Source organism: Onychomys torridus, chromosome 23 (assembly GCF_903995425.1).
Source record: "Onychomys torridus chromosome 23, mOncTor1.1, whole genome shotgun sequence".
Classification (NCBI taxonomy): domain Eukaryota; kingdom Metazoa; phylum Chordata; class Mammalia; order Rodentia; family Cricetidae; genus Onychomys; species Onychomys torridus.
The window spans coordinates 44,872,039-44,889,799 of NC_050465.1; the positions used below are offsets into that span (position 1 = coordinate 44,872,039).

A 17,761-nucleotide genomic window follows, 5' to 3' on the forward strand; every position below is an offset into this window, starting at 1 on the left:
GAAAAAGTGGGACTTCTATTACCCCCCGAACTACAAAGCCCAGCGGGTTTTCATGGGTTGGGGGATTTCCAGAGGAATTTCAGAATTATTTGCAGAAGATTTCTTATCGGGGTGTATTCAAGGTATGAGTCAAACTCCATAGGTTAGGGAGCATGGCAAATTCCAGAGACAGGTTAGAGCATTTGGAATTTTGCAGCACACTGCTGTAGATATCACTCTGTATGCTGTGAATGTGTTGCTCTGATTTGGTTTATAAATAAAATGCTGATTGGCCAGCAGCCAGGCAGGAAGTATAGTACAGGCGGGACAAAGAGAGAGGAGAATGCTGGGAACAGGAAGGCTGAGTCAGGAGTCGCCAGCCAGACACAGAGGCAGCAAGATGTAAAAGTACCAGTAAGCCACAAGCCACGTGGCAACTTACAGATGAGTAGAAATGGGTTACTTTAAGATATAAGAACAGTTAGCCAGAAGCCTGCCACGGCCACACAGTTTGTAAGTAATATAGGTCCTTGTGTGTTTACTTGGGTCTGAGCGGCTGCAGGAGCTGGGTGGACACAGGGAAACTCCAGCCACAGCAACAGAATTGAACTTGTTCTGACCCTGTAACAAAGTGGCTTCCGTCCTTAAGATGGAGTCAGGCCAGTCCTTCATCCCCCTCGTCTTACGTATCCCTTTGAACTCTTTGATAGGAAACAGCCATTTATATCTGTTGTAGGAGCTGATAATGCCAGCAGAGGGCAAGTAGCTGAGCGCTTTTTCTTTGGTGAGAGACAAAATTTGTATTGTGACTAGCTTTTCTCTAATTATGTCTGATTGGTTAGCATAGAAAGTATAAATTTTCCTTAAAGCCGTCTCTTTGTTTTATAAAGAACAGGTTGAGTGCCTTAACATATTGTAGAACTATTTTAACTAATGATCTACCTGTTGATGGATCTTAGTCTATTTGGTTTTAACAGGTACCTTTCTGATAATGAAGGAGCCGGGTTTGTCAATAGGCATTTATATATATATATACACATAAATACATATTTCCCCCTTTGTCAGGGAGTTTCCTTTGGATTTAACATTCCAGCCTTTGTTGAGGATAAGGGGCAATGTATTCTCTTCTGCAACTGCTTCCTGCTGAAATTAGGATGTCATTGTCAGGGCCCAGGGAGACCAGAACATTAGTCAAAGGCTGGGAGGAGATTCAGGCAATGAGATACTTATTTCATCAGAAGCATCTGGTTTGTTGACCCAGCAGAAGAGACAGGGTGCAGTCATGTTGGCTGGACTGGTTCATATCAGTTTCCAGCAAGTCTAGGGCTTTCTGGTCCTGTAGGACTACTAGGGCTGGCATGGTATAAATCACCTCTGGAGCAGTATGCAGTCCACAGCTGGTTTCTAGATGGTGTACACCAGCCAGGTGGAACCCTGCCAAGACAGATGCAGACGGGGGACAGACATTCAAGCAGAAGAACGTAAAGGAAACTTCCATTTGGAGCTTCCAGGCCCATAGTCCTGGTAGTTGAGAGAGGAGAGGAGTCCCAAGACCACGGGGGAGAGATTCCACCCTCAGGAATAGGCAGGTGGGAGACTTAGGCTGTTGGTTGGCAGGTGTACTTCCCTGGAGTCCGTTTGGCCCTTGAGAGATAGAGCCACGTCTTAGGACTTCCACTCCTGAAGCTTACATGAATTACTAGTTTGCAAAAAGACATCACAGCTTTTTGATATATTAGTGTTACCATTGTTTGCGCTCTGTACTGAAATCCTCCTTGTAGAAAAAGCAGCTAACAGGTGTCAATAAAACAGCTGGAGTAGACTCATGTTTTTGAGTCATAGAAACTATGGCTCAGGGTTAACAAGCATGAACATTCTTTATTGTCCAGAGGGCTGGATGTAGATTGGACAGAGATGTTTTTAGCATCTTCCAGTCTGTATTTAAATGACTACTAAAGGAGATTTAAAGTCTCGAGTTTGTGACTGATAACAGTAGTCGGTGCTTACCAGCTTACCAGAACTCTGTTGATCAGCGTTAACTCTGAACCTTTGAATCTTAGTAAATCATAGTGTAGAGTAACTGGTATTTATATCATAAATTATTTCCTTAGATTTTTGTGATTTATTTAAAAGTTTTTTATCCTCAGATCTTTATAACTTATATTTATCTTAGAATATTTTCTTTCCTTTTTTTTTAAAGATTTATTTATTTATTTATTATGTATACAGAAGAGGGCGCCAGATCTCATTACAGATGGTTGTGAGCCACCATGTGGGTGCTAGGAATTGAACTCAGGACCTCTGGAAGAACAGTCAGTGCTCTTAACATCTAAGCCATGTCTCCAGCCCCCAGAATATTTTCTTAGATTCTCAGAACTTATAAAAATTTAAAATATTTTTTAATCAGTTGTTTACCACGAGATATAAGTAGTTGATTATTGAGAGCAGTCATTGAAAAGCATATTCCTTTAAATAGTAAAAGTTGTTGGGCAGTGGTGGCACATGCCTTTAATCCCAGCATTCAGGAGGCAGAGGCAGGTGGATCTCTAAGTTGGAGGCCAGCCTGGTCTGCAGAGTGAGTTCCAGGAGAGCCAAGTCTACACAGAGAAACTCTGTCTTGATAAAACAAAACAACAAATTACAGAGACTTGCTGGCTACCTGGATGGTTACCCCAATAGACTCCAAGAACAGTGTTGTTGGGGCCAGAGGTCAGCTTTTGGCTGTCGTACGGGACAGCATTGCATTTTCACTTGCTGCAAAGGACAGCACAGCCCTTAAGGCTCTTTCCTGCAGAGAAGAAATTTGGGACAGTTGATCCCACTTTGACTTAGGTGTAGTAGGGCAGCCAACCCAACAGTGTTTACAGTTTGAGAAGTGCCTTGGCACAGGCGAGGCACAGGGCAGTATTTCCCAGTGGTAAGTGCCACCGCAGTCCAGGTCTGTGCCCGTTGTCATCTTTGGAGACCTTAGGGTCACTGCTAGGAGCTGTCATCTCTATCATAAGAAGCTCTTTTTCCCTTTTATTTGTTTGTTTATTTTTGGTTTTTCAAGAAAGGGTTTCTCTGTGTAACTTTGTGCCTTTCCTGGAACTGGCTTTGGAGACCAGGCTGGCCTCGAACTCACAGAGATCCGCATGCCTCTGCCTCCTGAGTGCTGGGATTAAAGGCGTGCGTCACCACTGCCTGGCTTTTTTTTTTTCCCCCTTTTAATTAAACATTTTAAATGCCACATTCAGTAGATCTCTGAAAAGTTTTGAGGTCCATCTATTTAGTATACCTGATTTAAATGAACTGTTTGTTTTTAGTTATTTGCTTTAAACTTAACCCTGAAAACATAGATAGGAGGCTAAACAGATCTTATTCCTGTAAATAAGTTCCATTTGTACCCAGCATGACTATAAGCATGTTCTGAACATATTAAAGAATTTGGTTATTTATCTTTCTCCTTTGAGACAGGGTTTCTCTGTGTAACAGTTCTGGCTGTCCTAGAACTCACTTTGTAGACCAGGCTAGCCTTGAACTGACAGATCTGCCTACTTCTGCCTCCCGACTGCTGGGATTAAAGGCGTGCACCACCACCGCCCATCTCGAATTTGGTCACTTATAAAGTGACTATCAACCCACATTTTAATTATTTTTTATTTGTCTATAACAAGTTAGTAGCTTTTATATAAGATTGGGATTCAAACTTAATTTTAAATTGATTAGCATTCTTATTATAATATTAGTTCTTAGAAACATTGAACTTGTAGGAGTTTTAGACAGGGTGTGCTGTAATTGAACAGCAAATAGTAACCACTGATGCTTCATCTGTGTCCAGCAGTAAGAACCAGTCCTTAGCTTTTACACAGTTTGCCTCCAATAACCAGCACCTATATATCAGAGTATCTGGGCCTTCATCCTATCAGGTAGTCCTGTAGAGCTGGCGGCAGGCTTGTGCACATTATCAAAGGCAGTATCTTTGCTCTAGAGCTCCCCAGGGACCAGCACTTCGGGAATCCTCATTTCCCTGTGTTTTTATTTTTTGTCTTTTATTCATTATCTTCCTACTGTCGTGCTTTGGAGCCTGTGTTTAGCCATTTTCATTTAGAACCTTAGTTTAAGAACCCACTTCTATGAGGACCTTTTAAGACTTTCATTGGCTCTTCAGGTGATGAAAGCCACATTCACATCTGTAGATCTCTAAGGCTACCTAGAAATCATTTCACGTTACAATCTGACGATGTCTGGCAGCAAAAGTCCTTTTTTGGGGGAGGGGGGCACATAAAATAACAGAAGTACCTCACAGGGCAGAGGGAGAAGCTTGCTGGGCACAGTGACAGACTTGGGTTGGCTTGTGTGCTTTTTCCTTAAGACAGAAGGAAACTGTCTTAAGTTTTTGTGTTTATAGTTGTGGCCCTAACTCTTGAGCTTCTTTATCTTTCATGTACAGTAATAAAGATTTTTGTCTGTCTTTGTCCAAGACCCTGGCCATATCCTATCTCATGACATTAAACCTCTGCTGCTGCTTCCAAGACCCATCAGGGATGCTGGTCGCTAATGACTGTCAGGCCAGAGAGGCCAGCAGCCCTAACCAGGAGGTTAGACTCAGCCTGGGCTGATTCTTTTCCACGAGACAGTTTCTTTTATCTCTTACTTGGGCTTGCTTACTTCTCTATTTAAGTGTAAACTACAATTAGCAAAATTATTAGAATTTTTGCATAAAGTAAATGACAACATCTCTGGTCTGATAAATGCAGACAGTGAATTTGAGGACGTTTAAAGATAAGCACTTGGTTCAGTCCATGATGTTTGAGATAAAGTTGACACCCAAAAGACCTATTATTCAGTTTATTTTTAAGAGCAAGTAGTTATTGACCATTATCTGAGTTATACACCCATGTGTAGATTTTTAATTATCAACCCTGTTTTAAGTTATTTGTTACACTTTATAAATCTTTAACCAGACTCAGTTACATACAATCTTGAGATACAGAAAGTTCATGTACTAGTTTTATAAATCTTGAGATGACGTTTATCTTCCAGCAGAAGTCTTAGGAAGTTAGTGAGGTCTGCAGTCCTTTTCTCCCTGGCTGTTTTGATTTGCTCTCTTTCTTGTCCTCACCCCAAGGGGCTCACCAGTCATAGGACAGACGGGAAACTTTTAAAAGAGAAGCAGGAGTCATAACCCAGTTCATAGCTAGCTTTTCATAAAACTGAACAGCATAAAACGATATTTCAGTATTATCATATATCTGAATCCCTGCTAAAGTGAATTCAGTGACCAGGGGGAGGGACCAGAGCAGCCTGAGAACAGAGAAGATGACCATGGCAAGTAGCCAAAGCCCAAGCAGCACTGCTCAGTCTCCCTGCCTACTCCTCTCTGTGTGGTTTTTATGTGCAGCTGGGGTCTAGGAAGCAGGAGGGAGGGCAGTGGAGAAGGCTTCACTTCCGGGAGTCTGTAGAGGAACTGCCAGCGGCAAAGCAGATCTTGGAGCCCGCCCTTGCTGCCTGCCCGTCCCTGTCCAGCTCTCTGCCCAGGCCATCTAGCCCTTGCTGTCTGACTGTAAAATACAAATACTTTAATAGGAATATGCATGTTATTAATCTGATGGTGCAAGGCTTGTGTTAAATACAGTCTGTATGTACTTAAAATATATATAAGGACATCAGATTTATAAAATGAATGTGATTAAGAAACTGACATTTTTTCTGCATGTGATAGTGCTTTTGAGATTTAGTAACTCAGCATAGCCAACTTTTTCTTTTTATCTTTTTTTCCCCCTTGTTTTTGATTTTTCCAGACAGGATTTCTCTATGTAGCCCTGGCTGTCCTGGAACTCACTCTGTGGACTAGTCTGGCCTTCAGCTCACTGAGATTTGCCTTCCTCTGCCTCCCAAGTGCTGGGGTTAAAGGTGGGAGCCACCACTGTCTGGCTTCAGCATAACCAACTTGATTATAGATGGCTCTGTGTTGTGATTATTGTTTTCTGTGTCTATAATTAATGGCACTGCATTTCACCCATAATAGGAGTGGATGAGAAACATGCGGTCAAAGGATAATGATGAGATAGCCATTGAATCTTCATTTGTAGCCAGGCATGGCGGCACACGCGTGTAGTTCCAGCACTTGGGAGGTGGAAGCAGGAGGATCAAGACTTGAAGGCTAGTCTTAGTGTGGTGGTTTGAGGCGTCTCCCTTAATCTCAAGCCTTTGATTGCCTGGTCCCCAGTGGATGATAGAGTTGCGGGGTAGGTTTAGGAGCTGTGGCCTTGCTAGAGAAAGTATGTCACTGGGAACAGGCTTTGAGGCTTCAAGGTCATGTGCCATTCCCCCTTTGCTCAAGCTTGTAATAAAAGATGTAAGCTCTCAGCTTCTTGTTTCAGTCACTGTGCTTTGCTGTACCATCGTGGACCCTATCCCTCTAGAACTAACTGCAAACCCAAGTAGACTCCTATATTGCCTTGGTCATGATACTTCACAGCAATGCAAACGGAGTTAATACATTTGCTGATGAGATCCTGGCTGAGAAAACAGCAAACTGTATCTGCTACTTAAAGATTTCATCTTAAGTGTAGTACGTGGCTTGGTCTTCTAGTTTCCTTCCTGTTGCTCTGATAAACACTTTGGCCAGAAACAATTTGATTAAAAATAAAGGTTTTCTGGACTTAAGGTGAGAGACAGGGAGGAGAGGGAAAAGATGAATGTGGACCCAGGAACAGGCTCATCATATTTCATCAAAACATAGAAGCAGGGAGAGACTAGAAAGTGAAGTAAGCCTATAAAAGCTCAAAGCCTGCCGGCCCCAAGTGATGTGCTTCCTCCATCACCTCCTCCATCACCTCCTCCATCATCTCCTCCATCACCGCCTCACACAGCACCATCAGCTTGGGTCCAAGTGTTCAAACACATAAGCTATAGAGGATGTTTCTCATTGAAACTAACACACTTGGCTTGGTTTGTAAATGTCATTTAATTTTTGTATTTGTAAAAATAGTGAAACTCGTCAGGTGGTGGTGCATTCCTTTAATCCCAGCAGCCGGGGTGGAGGCAGGCGGACCTCTGTGAGTTTGAGGCCAGCCTGGTCTGTAGGACAGGGCTAGGTCTATAGGATAGCCAGGGCTGTTACACAGAGAAATTCTATCTCAAAAAACAAAACAAAAATTTTAAAGCTCAGTACAGAAATCGAAATAAAAATTGGTTAATGGTAAAGGCAAAAGAGAATAAGTTGTTTCTAAGCACATTTTAATGCTGAAAACTGGTTAGTATTTAAGAAGCTTCAAGATTAAAGACAGTGTTGAGTATACTTTTGTTTCACCTTAAATCTATACATATATGTGTGAATATGTATATAAAAATATTGTTCAATTAGATTTTGTAATATGGTTTAAAATTTCAAAGTATTAAGGGTAAATTTTATTGCTTCTTATTAAGCAAGAATGTGTTTTTTTAGCATAAAAAACACTCTGGTTCTGCCTGTTTTTTTTCTTTTTGCAGATTGCAAAATTACGCCAGCAATTGCAGAGAAGCAAACACAGCAGTCGTCATCATCGAGATAAAGAGAGACAGTCTCCGTTCCATGGCAACCATGCAGCTATTAACCAGAGCCAGGTAAGGAAAGAAACTGCTTTCCTTGTAGGTGGATTCTAATTGTTTAGGGCAGAATGTCTAAAACCATGTTTGGAACAATGGTTTAAGTACTAAGTCACAGCTTTCCCATTTCCCAGATTTACAAAATGGTATTTCATTTAGGAGACATACCCAGTTACACATTTTTTAAAAAAGAGTCTTTATTTATTTACTTTGGGACTTTTTTTCTCCTCCAGACGGGGTCTCTTTACACAACCCCAGCTGTCCTGGAAGTCACTGTGTAGACCAGGCTGGCCTCTAACTCAAAGAGATCACTTGCTTCTTTCCTGAGTGCTGGGATTAAAGGTGTGCACCGTGCTCAGCTCCAGTTACACATTTTGATTTAGTCCACTTTGCTGAAGCAGTATGCTGAAGTGTGGCATTGAACAGACCTTTATCCTTTCTAAGTTTCAGTTGTATAACCTGAAAATGGGGAGGAATAATTCCTGTCTCAGTGTCTTCTGGGAGGAACAGATAACTGGTTTGATCCTATGGAAGAGCAAGTGGGTCACACATAGAGCTTTTCTCTGGATTTAGATGGCTAGATAGAGTTCTTGGTATGAAGAGAGCAGGTTTATTTATGTCACGCCCTGTGATTGAATCTTTCAAATCCCAAAAGCAAAGTTTTAGGATTACAGGAGCCTGCATTCAGTTTTCTGTCAGAGCAGTAGACAGTGATCCTGGAAGGTGGAAGGAACCTGGAAGGCTAGTTCTGTGACTCTCAGATCATACTTAAGACTCGATTAGCTGGTGGAAGCAATCTATCCCACCACCTGTCTGTAAGTCAAGTTTTACAAGATGAAGGCCATCTTGTTCTTTAGGTACTGTCTTTGGCCCCATTCTTAGTACAACAGCACCACTGAGTGGTTGTGGTAGAGAACGAGATCCAGGACAGGAGCCACAACTACACAGAGTAACCATGACTCCAAAAACAAAAAAATCCCTTTTTGAGTGGATATTCTCATGATTGTTACTATGTGTAGGTTGTATGCAATAGAAAATATGAGTAAAGGATAGTTTTTAAAATAACTTTGAGTGTTGTAAGTTTGTAGTTTGGTTTTACTTTCTAGTAGCTTTTCCCCAAGTGTAAAATTGTACTTAAAAAATATGATTGGGAGTGTGGCTTGAGAGAGTGTACTGCTCTTGCAGAGGAGCCCCCAACTTGTAACTCCAGCTCTAGGGAATCTAATTCTTACAGTCTTCCTAGGCATCTGTATTCACATGCCTGTACTTGTACACCACCACACACACAAATAATCAAATATAAAATAAATCTTAGAAAATAGAAATATGATTGGATACTTATGTTAAAACACACAATTTTGTTTTTGAGAAATTGAAATGTTAACTGTCAACAAAGAGATGTAAAATTTAATATGTAATAAAATATAATAACTGTCAACATTGGAATGTTAACAGAAATTACCATCTGTACATTCAGAGGGCTGGAGACTCATGATTTTACATCCTCGTCCTTTCTAATTCATCCATAAGAACTCTGTTAATTTCTTTAAAAGTAAGGCTGCTTTGTATTCCCCATCATATGTTCTTTCAAGGTCAATTTAGGGTTAAGATTGAATTTTATCAAATTAAATGATGCATTATAGGAGTTGATCAGGTTTTGAAATGATTTTTTTTAATACCATTTTATTAATGTGAAATATTTTAGTTGGATGTCCTGACAGAAGCCTGTAATCTCAGTATGTGGGGAGGCTGAGACATAGTTATATGTAGCAAGAATTTCTTCCAAAAACAAGCATAAATGTACCAGGCATAGTGGTACACACCGTTAATCCCAGCATTCTTGAGGCAGAGGCAAGAGGATCTCAGAGTTCAAGGTCTGCTTAGTCTACAGACTGAGTAGCAGGACAGCCAGGACTAAATTACACTTCTTTATTATTATTGGTTTTGTTTGTATGTATGTATGTTTGTTTGTTTTTCAAGGCAGGGTTTCTCTGTGTAGTTTTGGTGTCTGTCCTGGAACTCACTCTGTAGACCAGGCTGGCCTTCGAACTCACAGAGATCAACCTGGCTCTGCCTCCCAAGTGCTGGGATTAAAGGCGTGCGCCCACCACCACCCAGCTTCATTCATTCTTTTAGTGTTTCTCACTGAGCCAGGAACAATTTTTTTTTTTTATTTTTTAATTCTGGTCAAGTTTAGTATGTTGTGTTTTTCAATCACATGGGGTCACTTTTTAGTGTCATATCTTAAGATATTTTTGTTTTTTAAAGTAACTTTGAACTCACGTTGGAACAGCCTTGTTCTAATACAGATTTCTTTCTTCTCTCTTCATGACTATCTGTGAGAGTCAGAACTTCTTGAGGGAAGGAGTAAGGTCGCCTCTCAAGGTGCCTCTGATGTTTCCCCTGGGTTATCTGAGGTCGGTGAAGGACTCTTAGAGCGCTCTTAAAAGAACGTGAAGCCGGGCGGTGGTGGCGCACGCCTTTGATCCCAGCACTCAGGAGGCAGAGCCAGGCGGATCTCTGTGAGTTCGAGGCCAGCCTGGTCTACAGAGTGAGCTCCAGGACAGGCACCAAAACTACACAGAGAAACCCTGTCTCAAAAAAGCAAAAAAACAAACAAACAAAAAAAGAATGTGAAATTTCTTCAGAATATAAAGTGAAAAATCAGATGTAGTCTCACAATGTAGAGAAACCTGTTTTCAGTATTTGTGGGTGGATTGTTTGTTTGGTAGAATATTAAATTCAGCTTCAATTCTGTAATTCTATGTTAGCTGCTCACAGTCTCAGTTTAAAAATATAAAGTGGGGATATCAAAATCGCCTGTTTCATACAACATTTGTAAAGTTAAACAATGTACATAAAGTGCTTAGAACAGGGGCTGGAGGTATAAAGTGTTTGTCTAGCATACACCAAGCCCAGCATAGTGGTACATGCCTGTAATCCCCTCACTTGGGAGGTGGTGGCAGGATGCCCAGAAATTTGAGGCTAGCTTAGGATAAATGAGACAAAATAAATAAAGTGCTTAGAAGAGTGCTTAGAACATAATAAAGTGTGTACTAGTTGATATTTTATTTTAAAAAGCAAAATATCAAGCAATATATATGTATATTTTGTAAAATAAATACATTTTATGAAAACTATTTAATTAAAAATGAAGCATCGGGCTATAGAGATGGCTCAGAGGTTAAGAGCACTGGCTGCTCTTCCAGAGGTCCTGAGTTCAATTCCCAGCAACCACATGGTGGCTCACAACCATCTGTAATGAGATCTGGCGCCTCTTCTGGCCTGCAGGCATACACACAGTGCAAGCAGAACAATAAATCTTTAAAAAAGAAAAAAATGACATGTCAAGCCATATATATGTATTTATATATATATACACAAAAACAAATAGTATCTTAGACATGACACTAAAAGTAAGCCTGCATGAATGAAAAACATGAGATACTAAACCAGAACTTACAATAGTTTTATTTGTTTGGCTCTGAGAGAGACATTAAGAATGTACGGATGTATAAATGAATGAATGAATGAACAGATGTATGAATGAATGAATGAATGACCAGATGTATAAATGAATGAATGAATGAATGAACGAACGAACGAACGAACGAACGAACAAACGAACAAACAAACAAACAAGGAAGCTGGGCGGTGGTGGTGCACGCCTGTAATCCCAGCACTCGGGAGGCAGAGGCAGGTGGATCTCTCTGAGTTCGAGGCCAGCCTGGTCTACAGAGCTAGTCCAGGACAGGCTCCAAAGCTACAGAGAAACCCTGTCTCAAAAAACAAACAAACAAACAAACAAACAAAAGAATGTACATATAACTCTACATTGTGCCTCCCCCCAGTATTAAATGTTTTTGGTCCAATTGTTGGTTTATCAAAAGACTGATTTAGGGATAGGGTGGAGATACTGTAGCTCGAACCTCTTTTTTTTTTTTGGAGCTGAGGATCGAACCCAGGGCCTTGTGCTTGCTAGGCAAGCGCTCTACCACTGAGCTAACTCCCCACCCCCAGATCAAACTTCTTACATGTTAGACAGGTACTTATGTCGACTGAGCTATACCCTCAACCCCAAGAGTGATACGTGGTATTATACCTAGTCGACGATGCTTCATTATCCTCTGTTGTTAACCACTGTCATTTTCCAAACTTTTAATACTGTGCACCAGTATAAATGAATAAGAGTAATGTGTCAGCCACAACTGATAAACTTAGGGGCTGGAGAGATGGCCCAGTGGTTAAGAGCACTAGCTGCTCTTTCAGGGAATGAAGGTTCAATCCAATGCCCTCTTCTAGTCTCCACAGGCACTGCATGTTCATGGTGCACAGACATAGCAAAGGCAAAACACCCATGCACATTAAAGAAACATTTTTAAAAGATAATTTACCAAGTGTTAATATTTCCTAAAATTTAAGATACAATTTTAAAACATTTGCATTATTACTGGCACTTTGGAGTAAGATATAAATCTAATATGTACATGTATACAAAGAAGTTGGTATGAATGCATGTATGTGCATGTGAACATATATGCAGGTTTTGAAGTCTAGAATATGGTGGACCGTTTTCATTATTTATATTGTATTTTTATCGTTTTAATAGTTTGTAGCATAAAGATTAATATCTTAAGTCATTTTTGCATGTTGAGTGGATGACTAATTGTAAGGACGAAGAGCACCTTCAGATCTAAAGTAAGTGGTTTGATGTCTGTTACTAACCTCTGCTTTATAGCCCTCAGCTAGACAGGGCATTGTGTTAGGTTATAGTGAACACAGCTTGTTTGTGTTTAGGAAGTTGCATGTGGAATTCATATTGGTTAACACCAGCATTTCAGTGGCCATAGAGGGATTTGCTGTACCTGCTTTGAAATTTTCCAGATTAAAAACTATATGAATACCTTTTTTGATTGGAAAAAAAAACCAACCAACCAAGTCTTCTGGGAAGTTTAGCAGCCATTCCGTGTTTTACAAACGTACTCAACTACAGCTGAATGACAAAGCAGTGACCTAGTACATTCAAGTCCCAGAATTTGATCCCCAGTATATGGGGGTGACAGGAGAAAGAAAAATACTCAAGAATGTAGGAATTCAGAAATACTTTCTTAATACGATACTATTCAAAAACACCCCTTAACTTCAGAGCCAGTGTTATTAATAGAGATTGTAGGAGACCTTTCCACTGAGCTCAGTAAGAAAAGGCAAGCATCTCAGGAAGTTCACTTGTGTTCAGAATATAGTATGAGTAGTGTATTAGCTAATGCAGTTAGAAAAGAAGACACCTTGATTACAGCCATGAGAATTCGCAATAAAGACAAGACTCAGGGCCGGAGAGATGACTCAGCAGCTAAGAAGGGTGGCTGCTCTCGCAGTGGGCTTGAGTTCAGCTCCCAGCACCTACATATTGCTCACACCCACCTGTAATTCCCACTTGCAGGGGATCCATCACCTTCTGACTTCTGAGGGCGGTGGACACCCATGCAGTGCACTTTCAGGCAAAATGCCTATCCACATAAAATAAAAATAAATACATCTTAAAGGAAAAAGAAAAGAGACTCAAATTATAAAATAGGATGCTTGGAAAATTTCAGAAAATCAGTAAAAACCAGTCAAGATTTTTGGTAAGGATGTAGCCTAGAGTACTAATCTATCAGCACACATCATATGTATAAAAAAATGACTGCTAGTTAGAAGACAAAACTGTCAAGAAAACCTATTTTATAGTAACAGCAACACCGACTACTTAATGAATAAGAACTTTTAAATATTTATTTTTTATTTGTTCATTCATTCATTTATTGAGGCAGGGTCTCTCTATATTCCCCTGGCTGGTCTAGAAATGGCTGTGTAGACCAGTCTGGGCTGGAACTCAGAGATCTGTCTCCTGTGTAGTGGGATTAAAGGTTTATACCACAATGCCTGAATGCATGAATAAGAACTTTGTGAAACATACTCAGGAAAGTTTAGTGTAATGCTGGAAAGACAGTGTAGACTTGAAGAAATTTTGACACCTTCCTCAGGCTTGAGAGATGTGTTCATGTAGCATTTCCTAATTTAATTTTCAAGCATAACACAGTGTCAATAAGAATACTAGAATACTAGTATCAGCAAGTGTTACTGTGGTCATTAGAAAGCTTGCTACTAAAGTCTATAGGGAAAAGCAGCATTTGAGTATAACCAGGAAAATTAACAGGATATTAAGGTCTACCAGGCACCAAAAGTTACTTTAAAGCTTACAATTTAAACTGCAGTGATCAACCAGGCTGGTGGCACACATCTTTAATCCCAACACTTGGTGGAGGGGCAGAAGCAGGAGCATCCTTGTGAGTTCAAGGGTGTTCTGCTCTACAGACTGTGTTCTAGGCCAGCCAGGACTACACAGAGACCCTGTCTCAAAAACAACCTACATGTCTTCCATCTATGGAAGGATGCATTGACATAGACCTCTAATCTCGGTACTCAAGATGCTGAGGCAGAAGGATCATGAATTTGAGACCTACCTAAGTTAAATAGCTTAATGCCTCATTTGTTGTCCCTCACCCCACCCCACCCCGAGAAAACTACCCAGTAAAAGCAACAACAACAACCTACCCGTTGAACAGCTAAACATAGATATTTGGGGGCTGGAGAGAGAGCTCAGTGATTAAGAGCAACAACTGCTCTTGCAAAGGACCCACATTTGGTTCCCGGCACCCACATGGTGGCTCACAACAGGCTATAACTTCAGTTCTGGAGGATCTTACACCTCTTCTGGCCTCTGGTTGCTTCTCCATGCACATGATTCACATTCATACACAGAAATAAAATTTAAGAGAGAGACTTAATGTTTTCTTTTGGTAGTAGATGTTGAGATTGGAAGAGGGAATAGAAAAAGGAGTTAAAAATAAGAACAAACGAGGCGTTAGAGAGATGGTTGCTTGATTGAGAGCATTGGCTGCTCTTCCAGAGGATCTGGGTTCAGGTCCTGACATTCGAATGTCCTCTAGTGGCCTGTGTGGGCACTGCATACATGCGATGCACAGACACATGCAGACAAACAGTAATACACTTAGAAAAAACAAAATATATTTTAAGAAATAAATTAAAAGTGAGTAAATAATATGAGAAGCTTGGGGGTATAGTGAAAACAAGATGTGTGAACAGAGGGATTAAAATAGGAAAGAGTAGTTAAGAAGCAATGTGTCCGTTACGGACAGAACACAGGGCAAGTGCTCTTGCCTCATTTCAAAACCATGAATTAGGGTGCTGAGCCCTTCCTTACAGATGAAGGGGGGTACCTGCCCAGGAGGTAGGGTGCTGAGCCCCACCTCTGAGGGCTCTACACTAACAACAGCTGGGAGCCATTGCAAAGTAGATTTCCTTTGGCTTCTTTCTCACTGTGTTTACTCTTGTTTGTTTGTGTAAACAGAACAGAAGTAAGAGTAGAGATAGCAGTTCATTCTGAATTTGTGTCAGACAGTAAGATTATCCACTGAATGAAGCTGGAGCTCAGGGACTGGAGATGGGTTGGCAGCGTCTCTTTGGCTACTCTCCAGGGAGATGAGAGTGAGTTTTCGTGGTAGATCCCATCAGATAGGACAGTGAGCCCTGACACACCTTCACCAGTGACCCTGCCAGATACCCCACAGACCCTGCTTGATATTTTATTTTGAGCCTCTTGTTAGGAGGTCAGGCAATATACTACAATTTAATCTGGTGCTTATTCTTAAAAAGTAACACTGTGACTATGGAAACGCTTCCAGTAAGAAAATTAGAGATGAATTTCTGAAAAAAAGAAAATTGTATTCATTTATTAGTTTTTAAAGACAGGTTTTTTTCTGTGTAGCTCTGGCTGTCCTGGAACTCATTTTGTAGACTATGCTGCCCTGAAACTCAAGAGATCCACTTGCTTCTGTCTCCTAAATGTTGGGATTAAAGACGTGTACCACCACCGCCCAGCTTTAATTTTATTTTTTTGTTTCCTGAGCTGAACATATTAAAACCATTATAGTAGTGGTACAAATGAATAAATGCTACAGGAAAGTTATTAGCAGTTTGTCACTCGTGTTGTTATATATAGACTTTGGAAGGGTTCTACCATGTGAATCCTGGATGTGGAACTCCATTGTCAGGCTTGGTGGCAGGCTCCTTTCCACACTCAGCCATCTCACTGGCCCATGAAAGTGTTTCTGGGGTTCATACTCTTGGAGTGTTTGCCGTTATCATAATGGCATTTGTAGTGTATCACAGATGTGGGTAAATTTCTGAGAGTTCGTCTTCGCTGTCTGGGGTTTGAGCTTTAGATACATTTCATATATCCTAAGATGCAAGTCCGCTTGCTGTCAGGTTCTTGAGTCTATGGCTATTGTCATTTGGACTTGATTTTGAGTTACGGCACCTTGAAAACTCTTCATCCCTCTTCGCCTTTGCTTAAGGCTCCTGCTCCAAAGAGCACACTTGTGCCCGTCATCCCCATCGCCAAGTCGACAGGCTCTCGGTTCCGGAACAGCGTGGAAGGACTGAACCAGGAGATCGAGATCATAATTAAGGAAACTGGGGAGAAGGAAGAGCAGCTGATTGTAAGTAGTCTTCATTGTCGAAGGGCCTTGCTGTGAACTCCAGAGCAAGGGACAATTGTCATTCTGTTGTCTGTATCTAAGTTCCTTCTTGAGAGAATGAAAATTTAACTTTTGTAAGAAATAAAAAACCGTGGCCATGAAAGTAGCTGGAGAATTTTAATTTCTTTGCATTTCACAGAATGAACTGGGCTGCCTTAGGTTCAGATCTTCTAACAGAAACGGTTTTTCTTTTCTCTGTAGAAAACACCAGATGGGTACTATCCTCTTCATTTGCTGAAACTCCCTGTAACAAGCCTGAGTTGCAGTTTTATGGAGGGCGGGCAGATTGTTTCTAAGGAGGAACCTTCCTGCTCCCTGTGGCCAAGAGTGTTTGACCTGCCGGCTCTGTGATTGTCCTCACTGTCTGGTCTGAGTTGCTAGGCTGCATCTTCGTGAAGTGCACTCAGAAATGATCTACTTAGCCATTTTACACAGAAAAATTGCTATTTAAACTTAAAAAATGTATCTGTCACAGAGTATATTTATCTCAGCATCTGTTCTTTAGTGAGGAGGGAATTAGTTTGAAGAAATACTTCACTGTTGTGGAATGTTATTTTAACTGTAAAGATGTGCTGCATTCGTTTATGTTGCATTTGTTGAACTCTGTGAAGCTGTGCTACTGTGCCTGTCTAAAACACCTGATGGTCTAATAAGGAGCTGAATGGCCAAAAGCTAGGCAGGAGGAAGGACAGGCGGGGCTGGCAGGCAGAGAGAGTAAATAGGAGGAGACATCTAGACTGCTAGGAGAATAGAGTGAGGATCGAGAAAAGGAGCCAGCCGTCCAGCCACACAACCAGCCAGGAAAGCAAGATACATAGAATAAAGAAAGGTAAAAAGCATAGAGGCAAAATGAGGATAAAGAGAAAAGGAATATTTCAAGTTAAAATGCTGACTAGAAACTAGCCTAGCTAAGGCCGAGCATTCATAAGTAAGAATAAGTCTCAGTGTAATTATTTGGGAGCTGGATGTTGAGCCTCCAAAGAGTTTTTTTTTTTGTTTGTTTTTTAAAAAGCGGGTTGGGGATTTAGCTCAGTGGTAGAGTGCTTGGCGCAAGACCCTGGGTTCGATCCTCAGCTCAAAAAAAAAAAAAAAAAGCTACACTTCACAGATGTATAAAATTCTCCCCTTGAGGGTGAAGGCAGCTGGGTGTGGTTGGTCCCCTGTAGCCCTAGTTCCAAGGTCTTCAGCTGGCTTATATAACTGAAATCCTGTCTCAAACAAAGAGATGAAAGCTTAGTTTAGGTTTAAAAATACACATTGCTGGCTCCATTCTGTGGGATTGAGTAGGCTTTCCTTCACTAATTAGAGCTAAGTAAACCAAAGGTGGAGAGGGTACTTGTTTGCCTGCTGAGTGAGCCCCACAAGCTTTCCTGAGTGACTCCTCCTTGATCTCATCCTGTAATTAGAACTGCTGTGATTAACCTTTCACTCATTAGGGGGAATGGGCAGGAGGGCACAGGAACCAAGGGCCCACCTAATACTGCTAATTCTCACTTTTACCTTGGCCCCTACCAGGAACTTCGTAGCACACCTAAATATCTCCTTTACCGTGGTAATTTTCTCTAGTAATTTTAGAAGTAGCAGTACATGGTATCATTCAGTGCAGTACA

General features: G+C 41.0%; 1 protein-coding gene across 1 annotated transcript in view; it reads left to right on the forward strand.

Annotated features, from left to right (window-relative positions):
* Fam117b (family with sequence similarity 117 member B) overlaps positions 1 to 17,761 on the forward strand; it is a 71,897-nt gene that overhangs the window by 43,353 nt on the left and 10,783 nt on the right. The window contains exons 4-5 of the mRNA XM_036173148.1: positions 7,456 to 7,569; positions 15,969 to 16,112. Of these exons, the coding sequence (XP_036029041.1) occupies positions 7,456 to 7,569; positions 15,969 to 16,112 (258 nt within the window). The remainder of the gene's footprint in view (positions 1 to 7,455; positions 7,570 to 15,968; positions 16,113 to 17,761) is intronic.